At 43.5% G+C, this 15,066-nt stretch overlaps 1 protein-coding gene across 1 annotated transcript in view; it reads left to right on the top strand.

The window, feature by feature from the left end:
• The window catches only part of LOC122551458 (islet cell autoantigen 1-like protein), a 103,212-nt gene that overhangs the window by 18,176 nt on the left and 69,970 nt on the right, over window positions 1-15,066 (top strand). The window contains exon 4 of the mRNA XM_043693391.1: window positions 13,329-13,401. Within this exon, the coding sequence (XP_043549326.1) occupies window positions 13,329-13,401 (73 nt within the window). The remainder of the gene's footprint in view (window positions 1-13,328; window positions 13,402-15,066) is intronic.

The raw sequence follows: 15,066 nt of genomic DNA, 5'->3' as shown, positions 1-15,066 counted from the left end.
TGGAATGCTCTGCCAGTAGCAGTGGTGGACTCTCCCTCATTATGGGCATTTAAGCGGGCATTGGATAGGCATATGGAGGATAGTGGGCTAGTGTAGGTTAGGTGGGCTTGGATCGGCGCAACATCGAGGGCCGAAGGGCCTGTACTGCGCTGTATTCTTCTATGTTCTATTCCTTTCTGGTGTAGATTCCTCTGGTCAATGGGAGATGTATAAGACTAAAAGTAAAGACGTGTATGAAGGGAAAACTTAGTAGCGCTGACACAGACTGAGAGGGAAGTAAAGAACACCATAAGGATGTCATAAGATCTGTAAAAACACGGTACAAGAAAACAAGGACAGAACACCCCGTCCTCACCTTCCACTCCATCAACCTCCATTTACGTTGCATCATCCTCCACCACTAATGCAACCTTCAAATGGACCCTACCACCAAAGATGTATTTCCCTCCCCACCCCTATCAGCGTTCCAGAGAGACCATTCACTCCGCGGCTTCCTCATCAGGTCCACGCCCTCCACCAGCCCACACCCCACTCCGGGCACCTTTCCCTGCCACCACAGGAAGTGCAAAACTGGCGCCCGCATCACTCCCCGCATCTGGAAGGGATCCTTCCACATCCGTTAGAAATTTACCTGTACCTCTCCCAATGTCATCTACTGCACCCGATGTGGTCTCCTCTATGTCAGAGAGACCGGACGCCGCCTTGCGGATCATTTCAGAGAACATCTCTGGGACACCCGCACCCACCAACTCCACTAAATACTTCAACTCCCGTGGCTAAATACTTCAACTCCCTCTCCCACTCCGTCAAAGACATGCAGGACCTGAGCCTCTTCCACCGCCAAACCATTACCACCCGACACCTAGAGGAAGAAAGCCTTGTATTCTGCTTTGGGACCCCGCAACCACACAGGATCAATGTGGATTTCAAGAGCTTCCTCATTTCCCCTCCCCCCACATTATCCCAGTCCCAAGCCTCCAACTTGGCACCGCCCTCCTGACCTGTCCATCACTACTCCGTCTGACCGTCTCCCTCACCTTCATGCACCTATCGCTTTCTCAGCTACATCCCCCACCCCACCTCCCCTCCCATATATCTCTCATCCTCTCACCCACAAGCCTCATTCCTGATACTGGACTTATGCCTGAAGCATCGATTCTCCTTCTCAGATGCTGCCTGACCTACTGTGCTTTTCCAGCACCACGCTGTTGACTCTGATCTCCAGCATCTGCAGTCCTCACTTTCTCGACAAGAAAATGTTTGCAAGGGATGGGAAGCGCAACACTAAAGGTTATTAGAGGAAAAAAAACCTCAGACCAAGAAGGTAACTAAGAGTAATGTGGACCCCTTAAGAGAGAGATTAAATTTTAATTGAAAATCAGGAAATGTCAAGCTTGCTAAACATTTTATATTTCACAATAGAGGAAAAAGCTAGATGCCAGAGAGGCAAGGAAGTTTAAAAACAAATTAAGAACATGGAGGGAAACGTACTGGATTTAATATCAGAAAGAATAAAGTTACAATGGAGAAACCAGTGAGATTTGTGTGAAAGAAATCCAAAAAAACTTGCCGATCAGGAATTGCATTTGGATTGGAAAGTTACCAATATTTAAAATTTTAAAAAGCTCAAGGAATTAAACAAATAATAATAAGGTTTACAGCACAAAAAAGACTATTCCACCCATTGAAACTGCACTGTTCAAAATCAACCACCTAACTACAGTATTCTAAACTCATTTTCCAGCACTAGCCTCATAATCTTCCATGCTTTGGCATCACAAGTGTACATCTAAATACTACTTAAATATTATGAGAGTTCCTGCCTCTATCACCCTTATACAGACAGTAAGTTCCAGATTCCCACCACCCTCTGGGTGAAAATGTTTCTCTTCACATATCCTCTCAGCCTTCTTGCCCCTTACTGTAAGTCTGTGCCCCTGGTCATTGATCCCTTCACCAAGGGGAAAAGTTTCTTCCTATCTACCCAGTCCATTCCCGTCATAATTACATGCATCTCTATCATGCCCTCTTTTAATCTCCTCTTGAAGGAAAATATCTCCAACATGTTTATTCTCTCTTCGCAACTCAAACCCTCCAGGCCAGCCCATATCCTGGCAAATCTTTTCTGCTCCCTCTCCAGTGCTATTGCATTCCTCCTATAATTTGGATTCCAGAACTACACAAAATACTCTAGCTATGGCCCAACCAACATTTTATACCCTTCTTGCTCTTAAACCTTGCTTTGGCTAATGAAGGCAAGTGTCACCTATGCCTTCTTAACCAGTTTATCCACTTCTGCTACCTGAAGGGACCTGTGAGCATGCACACCATGGATCACAGCGCGGTTTAAGATATTTAGGATTTGATAGTGTAGATAGAAGGAAGCTGTTTCCTCTTGTCGAGAAAGTCCAGAACAATGAGTGTGGTCTTAAATTAGAGCCAGGGTTTTCAGGAATACTGTCAAAAATACTTTTTCACAGAAAAGGCAGTGGATACCTGGAATTCTTGCCTTCAAAAAGGTGATGGGGCTTTGGTTTAATTGAGCAATTTGTAAAAATTTAAGCAGATATTAGGAGATCCATAATCGAGCGAGGCAGATGGAATTAAGAAAAAGATCACAGCCATCGAATTGAATGGTGACCTGGGCTTGGTACTGAATGGTCAACTCCTGTTCATTGTAAGCAACTGCATGTCATCCGCCTACATGCAATAGGAATTGGGTTAAAAATTTCCCAGACTGACTTTTTTTCTCTCACAAGCAATGTACTGCCCAGTCAGTTTTAACTTTAGCGAGTTTGGAGAAGATTTGTAGCTCAGGTTGAGGTTCTGGATGTAAGTTTGCTCCCTGAGCTGGACTGTTTGTTTTCAGATGTTTCATCACCATACTTGGTAACATCAGCAAACCTCTGATGAAGCACTGGTGTTATGGCCCACTTTCTATTTGTGTTTAGATTACCTTGAGCTGGTGATATTATTTCCTGTGGTGGTGATGTCATTTCCTGTTCTTTTTCTCAGAGGGTGATAGACGAGATCCAAATTGTTGTGTTTATAGATAGAGTTCCTGTTGGAATGCCATGCTTCTAGGAATTCTTGTGCATGTCTCTGTTTGGCTTGTCCTTTGATGGATGTTTTGTCCCAGTCAAAGCGGTGACCTTCCTCATCTGTATGTAAGGATACTAGTGAGAGAAGGTCATGTCTTTTTGTGGCTAGTTGATGAACATGCAATGGCATCACTAGGCCATGGAAACCTAAACACACAAATAGAATGTGGACTATCGTACCAGTGCTTCATCGGAGGCTCACTGATGATGTTACCTAGTATGGTGACAAAACGTCTGAAAATGAACCGTCCACCTCAACGAGCAAACTTACATCTAGTTTTAACTGTTTTGCTTGGTAATGCAGAACTTGAGGGTCTCAGTGTGGCTCACTTTGTGCTTATTGGAAGTTGCATATATTTATACCAAATTGTGGAGTAGTATTGCAGTGCAGTATTGTATTTATCCAACTATGTTCTGAACAGCCCCACCCATGTCTTAAAGGTTTCTGGATGAACAGGCTTAAAAATGTCACTTAGAAACTCCAAACGAGTGTAGTGCAACCTGAAGAGAGTCACAAACCTGCTTTGAGTGTTCCTCAGATTCCTAGCAGATTGCTTAATCTACAAAGCCTCTGTGCCTGGCCCCATGACAGCTCAAAATCCGCCAACTGTAAAAGAAAAGCTTGTGTTTATACTGTGCCTGCCAAAACCTGTGCTTTATAGCTGATGAAATCCGGGTACATTCTCTGAAACCTTGCAACCTTCAGATCATGGCCAGATTTCAGAACTTGCTGCTTATGTGTTCATGCAAAAATGCAACATCTTAATCCAGTGAAAAGGAGACTCCAGATTGCTACAAGATTGCAAAGCACTTCAGATTAATGGCCAGGTCAGTGTGATTTTAAAACCAAAGAACTGCGGATGCTAGAAATCAGAAACCAGATCAGAAATTGCTGGAAAATCTCAGCAGGTCTGGCAGCATCTATGGAGGGAAAGTGGAGTTAATGTTTCGGATCCAGCGTCCCTTCTCAGAACTGATTGTAGCTAGGGAATGGTTGTATATTTATGCCAGAGAACAAATGAGGGGAGTGGGAAGGAGTAAATAATAGGTGGAGATGGAGCTCAGAGAGAGAGAGAAGAACAACTTTACAGACGAAGGAACGGGTAAAGGTCAGTCTGGGAGAATGAATAGCTGTTAATGGGAATTGTTAGTGGCTGACAAAGGGTTGTTTGTGGTAGCAGCCCATGTGATAATCAGTGGGTGATGGGGTAGGGACATTAGAGAAGGTGCTCGGGCCCTAAAATTATCGAGCTCAGTATTGAGCCCACAAGGTTGCAGTGTTTCCAAGCAGAAAATGAAATGTTCTTTCACTGGAGCACTCTAGTAAATCCAAGACAGAACTATTAACAATGGAATATGATAGTGTGTTCAAATGGCAGGCAACCGAAGCTTGGTCATTTTTGTGGAAAGAACTTAGATGTTCTGCAAAGCAGTTATCCAGTCTGCGCTTTGTCTCCTCAATGTAGAGGAGTCCACATTGTGAGCCGTGAACCTGGTAAAGCTGTAGACCAAATCGAGGGAAGTGTACATGGTCGGAGGATTTGAGCTATAGGGAGAGGTTGAATTGGCTGGGGCTCTTTTCCCTGGAGCGTTGGAGGCTGAGGGATGACCTTATTGTAAAATCATGAGAGGCATGGATAGGATAAATAGACAAAGTCTTTACTCTGGGTTGGAGGAGTCCAGAACAAAAAGCATAGGGTTAGGGGAGAGGGGAAAGATTTAGAAGGACCTAAGGAGCAACTTTTTCACGCAGAGGGTGGTGTGTGTGTGGAATGAGCTGCCAGAGGAAATGGTGGAGGCTGGTACAATTGCAACATTTAAGAGGCATTTGGATGGGTATATGAGTAGGAAGGTTTTAGAGGGTTATGGGCCAGTTGCTGGCAGGTGGGACCAGATTGGGTTGGAATATCTGGTCGGCATGGACGGGTTGGACCGAAGGGTCTGTTTCCATGCTGTACATCTCTATGACTCTAAATTGACTTTTTACCTGAAAGATATATCTGGGGCATTGGATAGTGAGGAATAAGGAAGTAAACGGACAGATGTTACACTTTCTGCAATTGTGTAGAAAGATGCCATGGGGTGTAGGAAAATGTTGGCAGTGGAGGAGGAGTGGACCAGGGTGTCCTGGGGGAATGGTCCCTCTTGATATTAATCAATTTGTTGCGTATTGGATTCATTAACTTTCTTACGCATTCTCCATTCTCCTACATCAGCACAACTTGTTTAAACTGAAATATTGATTGGTCAAAAAATGTGGGGTTCTCAGATAACACCAGTTTTTAGGAAGAATTTGTAAGTGTATACTGTTGTTATTGCAGTGTGGTTATTAGTGTAATTTTGGATTCTTTCCCTCATTTTTTTTAACTGATCTCAGTCAATGCAGTTTCAGGGAAGCTGCTGTTGGTCTTAGTGCTGTGGAGAAGGTGAAGCAAAAAGATACCAGATTTCCCACCAGTTACTCTCCAACAGCGTATTTACCCTTCACACTCTAGATGTGATTAGATTAATGTGCATTGTCTTTCACATAGTAAAACATCCCAAAGTGTTCAACAGCATTATAAAACAAAGCAAATGGCACCAAGATGATAAAAAGAAATATTCGGCCAGCAGATCAAAGGCTAGGTTGAAAAGATAGATTTTAAGAGTGTCTTGAAAGGGGATAGTGAGTTAGAGAGGTGGAGAAGACATTTCAGAACTTACGACATGGGCCCCTGAAGTCACAGCCATGTTGTGATGCTGTGGTGAGAATTAGCAATGCTGACAAGGCCAGAAAGAAGGAGAGCAGATATCTCAGAGGTTTGTGGGACTGGGGAGATTATGGAGATTGAAAGGTCGTGGTGGGGTAACAAAAACAGGGATAAAAATTTTAACATCAAGACATTCTATGAACTTTAATAAAGCTCTAGTTCGGCCTACAATATTGGGTCCAAGTCTGGTCATCAACGCCACACTAACAGGAATCCGATTCACGAGAGAAGAAGAAAAGGATAACCAACTCCCATTCCTAGACGTGATGGTACAGAGAACACCGAACGGAGAATTCACCAAAAGGAATACAGGAAAGCCACACACAGACCAAGCCCTGAACTATGAAAGCAACCACCCCAACACATACAAACGAAGTTGCATCAAGACACTATTCAAAAGGGCCACAACACACTGCAGCACACCAGAACTGCAAAAAGAAGAGGAACACCTATACAAGGTATTCGCCAAAAACGGATACCCGCGCAACTTCACCAACAGATGCCTAAGAGAAAGACCACGGAACGAGGACATACCACAACCAAGCCGTGCTGGAAGTTTTTGTTGCAAACGTTTCGTCCCCTGTCTTGGTGACATCCTCAGTGCTTGGGAGCCTCCTGTGAAGCGCTTCTGTGGTGTTTCTGGGACAACACTACCATTATAGGGCAAGCCAAACAAAGAACAGCCCAGGGAATTCCTAGAAGCATGGCACTCATCCACAAACTCCATCAACAAACACATCGACCTGGACCCAATATACCGGCCACTACAGCGGACAGCTGAAACTGACAACCGGAAGCGGCAGGGACAGGCCACTATAAATGCCGGAGGAAACACCACAGAAGCGCTTCACAGGAGGCTCCCAAGCACTGAGGATGTCACCTAGACAGGGGACGAAACGTTTGCAACAAACATTTCCAGCTCGGCGAACAGAACCACAACAACGAGCACCCAAGCTACAAATCTTCTCCCAAACTCTGGTCACTATATTTTAGGAAAGATGTGAAGAATGTTTCAGAGGATTCGGACATTTGCCAAAATGGTTCCACAGTTTGGGGTTTAAAGGAAAGGTTAGATTGGAAAGGTTGGGATCATCCTCTGAGCAAAGGAGATTTACAGAAGATTTGAGAGAGGTTAAAATAGCCTTTGATAACAGACAAGCAAATACTTCTCCCAGTAGCTGACAGGGCATGGATAATGGGTCATAGATTTAAGGTTTTGGGCAAGATATACCCAGGGGAGTTGGGGAAGGGTGGGGATTAATAATGTACAGAGGAACTTTCTTCCGCTGCATCTAATGTCTTGAAACTCTCTTCTCATGAAGATGGTGGAAGTGAAAACAGTCAGTGATTTCAAAAAGAATTTGGATGGGTATTTAAAAGAAGTAAACCTGTGTAGCTATGGGGATCGAATGGGACTGACTGAATTGCTCCACAGGGAGTAAATGGCCAAATGATCTTCGTCTGTTGTTTACAAACTCTGTTTACTGACCAGCTACAAGGGTGATGGATGGTACTCGGTAAAAGTCAAGGAAATTTGGATGACCAAGTGTACGGGGTTAGAATGTGGATGACAAGCCAGTAGAGCATTGGAATTGTGGGGCGTCGAGATAAAAGCGTGATTGAGGATTTCAGCAATGTGAGGTGGGCTGAAGTCTGGCGATATTACAAAATTGGAAATAGGTGGCTCTAGAGCTGGCACATACATGAGGAAGAAAGCTCATCTCTGGGTCAGATGTAGCAGTTAGATGCTGGCCAGTTTAGTCTCAGCTCTTTGTCAGAGAGAGGGATAGAGTTAGTAGCGGGTGGAGACAGTTTGGAGCGACAACTGAAAATAATGAGTATCGTGTTTGCAATACTGAATTGGAGGGAATTCCTGATTTTCCAGTATTGGGTATTAGATCAACAATCTGAAATCTTAGCAAAAGTGTGGGAGTCTAGAGCTTTGGTGATGAGATAGAGCAGGCTGTTGTAAGACTAACACTCTGCTTTGCATAAATATTGCTGAGAGGATTGCGTGTAGGTGAGAAATCGGTGGTGGTGGGGGCAAGAGCAGAGCTCTGGGATATATTAGGTATAACAATGCAGGAGCATGAAGAGAAGCTAAGGCAAGTAATACACTGGATATGAATAGATAAATAAGAGTGGAAATTGTGGACTGTATTTTAATGTGTCGAAGATGTGTCAAGGAGAGGGTCCAGCTTTACTTCAGTTCCCCATGTAGAGCTTCATTGTGTTGATAAACTGATCGTTCGCTGGAGAGCTCTTTGTGCCTGTAAGACTATATCCTGGGAAGATTCTGGACAGGTGAGCAGTAATAACTCAAGAAATAACTCAAGAAAAATTCTCTGGCATTGGTAGCATCACAAGTGAAATGTACTCTGAAGATTGTGGGTATGTGCATCCATGCGATGTAAGGTTACACTTTGAATGTTGGGTAGTGGGTTTTAAAGTTTATGTTTCAGTTTGCTACTAATTGTTGGACAACAGCATGCCATTCTGATAGCTGTCATTCACAACTTCCATAAAATAATTTAATTATTTCTCACCTATGTTAAACATTTTAGTTTTTCATTTAAAAAAAGGAGTACTTTTACATTGACCTGTTATGCCACACCTCTGGGATCAGAGGAACTTGAACCTGGGGTGCCCATTGTCATTTATGTATTAGTGGGTATTTTTAACAGGTGCCTATGTGTTTAACCCTCATTCATAGCGGGGCCTGGTATAATTAGCTGTGGTTACACAGTAGACAAAGGTGGTACAGGGTTTGTATCCTAAATCTTGGCAAATGGCCTCCAATTAGTGGTGAAAGGCTGGGAATTAGGAAAGAAATTCTGTGTTGTGTATTGACTGCCATTTCAGCTGTCCCATATAGCTCCTGGTGTACTGGTGTGGATTAAAGTCACCAAGGAAGCTTTAGGCGATGTTTACAGTAAGCCTGTAGACTTTGCATAACGTAGCTTTGCTTTGCATTTGTGGTGGGTTACTACGATATAATCAGGAGTCACAGCCTCCCACTTCCATCTGCTCAACCCATTACACAGCCAGTATGGTTATGACTTTAGATTGCCATCTTGTGTTTGATGAAAAATAGAACCAACACTTGCTTACACAAACAGTGACAATACTCAGTGCAGAGGGTGAGGAAGGGACTCCCATTCTCTCACTTGCTTCTACCAGTGTTACTCTTGGCCTGGTTATTCTCAGGTGCCTGTCCTGGTAAGGCTGCATTTCCCTTTCTAGTCATATACAAATAAAATCACGCAAAGCTCTGACAATTCTGTTGGGAGAAGTAAGATCAGTGGAGTTACGGGTATGATGAATTGTTTGGATGGCACTGTCGTTCCAAAGATTGGTTCTTCTAAATTGGTTCTGCTGAGAGCTGGCAATCTGTCTATATCCAAACAAATCGCCCTCTATTTAACTCGGTGTTAATCTCTTGGATTTGACAGGTTTTAGATGTGTTTGGAGCTCAAAGGTCAGAAGGACAGCATCATTTGGTACCATGTCGTTGGAATACATTTGATGTAGTTCACATCGACAATTAGTCAACCAAGGAATATCTAAGATCTCCACTGAAAACCAGTAGGTCCCAGTAATAGATTTCCTTTTTATGGTAGGACTCGGGAACAGACCTGAAAAGTCTGTTCAACGTTACCTTAGAATCCTGATGCCCATTTTTGTGATTCACATCTGATTGACCTTCACATAACTGGTTGTTTTCCTCCATGGTTTTTCTTGCTTCCCATTCCTGTTCTGAAGTTCCCAAACTTTCTTATGCAGGAATATGGAAAAGGCTGAAGCAGTTTACATGCCAAGGTGTTAATTTCTATTTCTTAATTCTACCATGGGATTTGGATGTAGAATCATAGAATCACAGAATCCCTACAGTGTGGAAGCAGGCCTTTTGGCCCATTGAGTCAACACCAAGCCTTCGAAAAGCATCCCACCCAGACCCATTCCCCTTCCCCATCCCTGTAACCCTGCATTTCCTGTGGCTACTCCACCTAGCCTGCACATCCCTGGACAGTATGGGCAATTTAGCATGGCCAGTCGACCTAACCTACACATCCTTGGACTATGGGAGGAAACCGGAACACCCAGAAGAAACCCACGCAGACACAGGGAGAATGTGCAAACTTCATACAGGCAGGCGTCCGAGGTTGGAATTGAACCTGGATCCGTGGTGCTGTGAGTCAGCAGTGCTAACAACCTGGAAGCACAGGAAGTCCACTTGGACTGAGTGGCTTAATAGGACATTTCAGAGGGCAGTTAAAGTCAACCACATTGTGATGGATCAGGAGTCATATGGAGGAAAGCATTTACTTCCACATAATACATTAGTCAACCAAATGGATCAATATGGCTATTGATGATAGCTTCAATAATTTAAGGATTGAATTTAAATTCCACCAGCAGCCCATAGTGGGATTTGAACCCACGGCTCTCAAGCATTAGCGTAGTCCTGGATGCAGGTACAGTTACAATGTTAAAAAGACATTTGAATAAGCACATGTATAGGGAAGGTTTGGAGGGATATAGGCAAGTGGCACTAGTTTAGTTTGGGAACATGGTCGGTGTGGACTAGTTAGACCAACGAGTCTGCTTCCATGCTGTATAACTCTGACTCTGGGCCAGTGACATTACCACTGCCTCCCCGTTGCACTGAATTGGTGCAGCATTATTAGGGCTCAGTTAACTGTGATATTCAGAGGCTACAATTCGCATTGGATCATGTAAGGATACTAATGACTTTATTTGTGTGTGATGGACTCATTAGCATATTGGGGGCAAAGTTTGTGGATTGAAGGCCAAACACAATTAATGCTGTTAAACAGAGACTTGTCCTCACCTTGCTAATAAGCTACTCAATGGAGCTGAAGCGAGTTAGAGTGACATTTATAGCTATTCTGTTACTATTGTGAAAAAAAATCCTTCATTCTAACAAAGCAAATCTTATAAATACCAGCGAGTTTACAGATAGAAATTTTCAGCCATGAAGTAATCCTCTTAGGAATTGGAGCATGCTCACTCAGTGACATTTTGCTGGATCACAATTATGGTAGTCTTGAAAAAGATTGAATTTATAATCACTGCATTCTCAAATAATGGTCTGTAAATTGAATAGTACAGACTAAAAGCATAAGTTAACTTGCCTCTCCATTAAAACTGGTGACATTTTTGTGAAGCTGAGAGCTGACATGTACTGTTTAAGTGGCTTTGTTGTGTATGGAAAATAAACTTTCAAAGATTGAAGAAACTAATAGGCTGCATTAAATGTCAGAACATTTCCCACTCAAGCTGTCTTGATAACTTTTGAATGAGATTGACAACTTATGGTGACATGTGGGCTATTTACTGCCTCATGCTTGCTTGAAGCAGGATTCGAATTGGTATAATTTGTCCTCGGGCCCTCGTCATTGGGTAATGCAGAAGTCTTTAACTTGTAAGTCTGGGCTGGAATCATGAGGATTATCTGGACATCCCTGTAAAGAGTTGTAGAGATGTACAGCATGGAAACAACAGACCCTTTGCTCCAACTTGTCCATGCCAACCAGATATCCCAACCCAATCTAGTCCCACCTGCCAGCAACCGGCCCATATCCCTCCAGACCCATCCAGTTGCCTTTTATATGTTGCAATTGTACCAGCCTCCACCACTTCCTCTGGCAGCCCATTCCACACATGCACCACCCTCTGCATCAAAATGTTGACTCTTCGGTCTCTTTTATATCTTTTCCCTCTCACCCTAAACCTAAGCCCTCTCGTTCTGGACTCCCCCACCCCAGGGAAATGATCTTGTCTATTTACCCTATCCATGCCCCTCATGATTTTATAAACCTCTATAAGGTCATCCCTCAGCCTCTGACACTCCAGGGAAAACAGTCCCAGCCTAATCAGCCTCTCCCTATAGACCAAATCCTCCAACCCTGGCAACATCCTTGTAAATCTTTTCTGAACCCTTTTAACTTTCACAACATCCCCTCTGTAGGTGGGAGACCAGAATTGCATGCAGCATTCCAAAAGCGGCCTAACCAATGCCCTGTACAGCCGCAACATGACCACCCAACTCCTGTACTCAATACTCTGACCAATAAAGGAAAGCATACCAAATGCCGCCTTCACTGTCCTATCTATCTGTGACTCCACTTTCAAGGAGCTAGAACCCTGCACTCCAAGGTGTCTGTATTCAGCAACACTCCCAGGACCTTACCATTAAGTGTACAAGCCCTGCTAAGATTTGCTTTCCCAAAATTTATCTAAATTAAACTCCATCTGCCACCATTCAGCCCATTGGCCCATCTGATCAAGATCTCATTGTAATCCGAGGTAACCTCCTTCACTGTCCACTATACCTCCAATTTTGGTGTTATCTGCAAACTTACTAACTGTACCTCTTATTCTCACATCCAAATCATTTATATAAATGACGAAAAGTAGTGGACCCAGCACTGATCCTTGTGGCACTCCACTGGTCACAGGTCTCCAGTCTGAAAAACAACCCTCTACCACCACCCTTTGTCTTCTACCTTTGAGCTAGTTCTGTATCCAAATGGCTAGTTCTCCCTGTATTCCATGAGATCTACCTTGCTAACCAGTCTCCCTTGGGGAAACTTGCCAAACGCCTTACTGAAGTCCACATAGATCACATCTACCGCTCTGCCCTCATCAATCCTCTTTGTTATTTCTTCAAAAAACTCAATCAAGTTTGTGAGATGTGATTTCCCACGCACAAAGCCATGCTGACTATCCCTAACCAGTCCTTGCCTTTCCAAATACATGTACATCTGCCTGTCAAGATTCCCTCCAACAACTTGCCCACCACCAAGGTCAGGCTCACTGGGCTATAGTTCCCTGGCTTGTCCTTACCATCTTTCTTAAATAGTGGCACCACGTTAGCCAACCTCCAGTCTTTTAGGTGCCTTTTAAGTGTTGTAATTGTACGAGCCTCTAACACTTCCTTTGGCAGCTCATTCCTTACACGCACCACCCTCTGCGTGAAAAAGTTGTCCCTTAGTTCCCTTTTGAATCTTTTCCCTCTCATCCTAAACCTATGCCCTCTAGTTCTGGACTGCCCCCAACCCAGGGAAAAGACTTTGTCTATTTATCCTATCCATGCCCCTCATAATTTTATAAACTTCTGTAAGGTCACCCCTCAGCCTCCGATGCTCCAGGTAAAACAGCCCTAGCCTATTCAACCTCTCTCTCTAGCTCAAATCCTCCAACCCTTGTAAATCTTTTCTGAACCCTTTGAACTTTCATAATATCCCCTCTGTAGCAGGGAGACCAGAATTGCATGCAATATTCCAAAAGTAGCCTAACCAATGTCCTGTACAGCCACAACATGACCTTCCAACTCCTGTACTCAGTACTCTGACCAATAAAGGAAAGCATACTAAATACCTTGTTCACTCTGATATCTACCTGTGGGGGTTTGCATTGATGTCTTACAAAATTCTCATATCATCTCTTTCAGATTTTCCGAATAGTACAGACATCATGCATGGATCTTCTGAAGGTGATTGAAAAATATCAGCAAAGACTCAACAGTAAGTACTCAAATACGTCCTTCTGGTAGTGTTGACAAAACCTACTGCATGAACTGCTCGTCTGTGGAGTCATCAGGTAATTGGCTCCACTCAGTACAACTTTGGTTGAAAATAGGTGCATGAACATCGGTGCAGGAATAGGCCATTCAGCCCATTGAACCTGCTGTGCCATTTTGAAACGTGACTGACCATCTACTTCAATGCCATAATCCCATGGTATCCTCACAATTCTTGATTTCATTTGGAACTAGAAATGTATCAATCTGTTTTGAACTTGCTCAATGATTGAGCCTCTGGGACAGAGAATTTCAAAGATTCACTTAGAAGGCAGAAAGTCTTCCATTATTGGATACCATCAGAATTAGCAAATCCACGCACTCATCATCTGGCCTGATCACATTCAGAGTGATAGTTTGCAGGGCTTCTTCCAACTGGTCTAAGATCATTTTAAAATGAACAAGCTTTGAATACCTTTCTTTTCATCTGCACTTCACCTACTGAATTCATCTTCAGTCAGGAGGCAGTGAGGACTGCAGATCCTGGAGAAATCCGAGTTGATAAAGCGTGGTGCTGGAAAAGGCGCAGTAGGTCAGGCAGCATCTGAGGAGCAAGAGAGTTAGCATTTCGGGCAGGACCCTTCTACAGTCCTGAAATGTTGACTCTCATGCACCTTGGTTAACCCCTGACCTGCTGTGCCTTTTTCATTCATCTTCAGCTGCAAAGTGGGTTGATTAAATTTCAGACTTGCCCTAAGGAAGTGCACAGAGAAGGGTAGAAGGAAGGTAAGCATGTCTATCATAGACCAGGTAGATGCCAACGCCATCTTTCAAATAGAGTACATTTCTGTCCACTTAAGACTTTTCCACATGTGTCTGTTGATGTAAGCTGAAAGCCAAGAGCTCTACCCGATCGCTTACGTCATCGAGAAGCAACCTAGCCTGATGTGCCACTTTATACTCATACAGGATGCAGCTCAGAAAGAGCATTACGTGTGCAGCTTCTCCTCTCTTGGACTGGTATCGTAGCAGAGGAAGGCTTAATATTTTAAAGCACAGAATGCATAGTTTATCATTATGAGATTTAATTCATTTTTAATCAAAATTTTTGATCCCCTATCATCACAGCAGAAAAATTTACAATATTTTAAGAGATTTCAAATGCTATATTTGTTGATGCAGTGCCAGCAAGATGAAGTGTCTGAGTTCAATTGTCACTAGATATATCGACATTTCCAAATTAGTACACTCTTGGAAAAATCCCAGTTTAGTGGATCACCTCTACTCAAATTGTTGTCACCAGCACTTTACTCTTGTGTCATTCAGCACAAGTTGCTGAGTCTCCAGACAGCCCAAGCCTGAAAAGACAAATCTGCTTCAAGTGGACATTGTGTAAAAATGTGACATGTTAAGCAATAATGTTTTGCTAAACTCCCCATGGCCATACAGCGATGTCACGGAAATTAGAAACATTTCTCTTCTGGGGGCTGTGAGTCTTTGCATCTGTCTTCCCAGGAAAGCAGTAGAGGTGATGTCATTGAATATTTTTAAAGCAGAGGAGATGGATTCTTGACTAGCCGGGGGGGTCACAGGTCATTGGGAGAGGGTGGGTAGAGGGGAGGGTAGGAATGAAATGGGAACGTGGAGTTGAGACCATAGGCAGATAGCC

The sequence above is a fragment of the Chiloscyllium plagiosum genome, chromosome 7 (assembly GCF_004010195.1).
Source record: "Chiloscyllium plagiosum isolate BGI_BamShark_2017 chromosome 7, ASM401019v2, whole genome shotgun sequence".
Taxonomy (NCBI): Eukaryota; Metazoa; Chordata; class Chondrichthyes; order Orectolobiformes; family Hemiscylliidae; genus Chiloscyllium; species Chiloscyllium plagiosum.
This window is presented reverse-complemented; position numbering and strand designations above follow the sequence as displayed.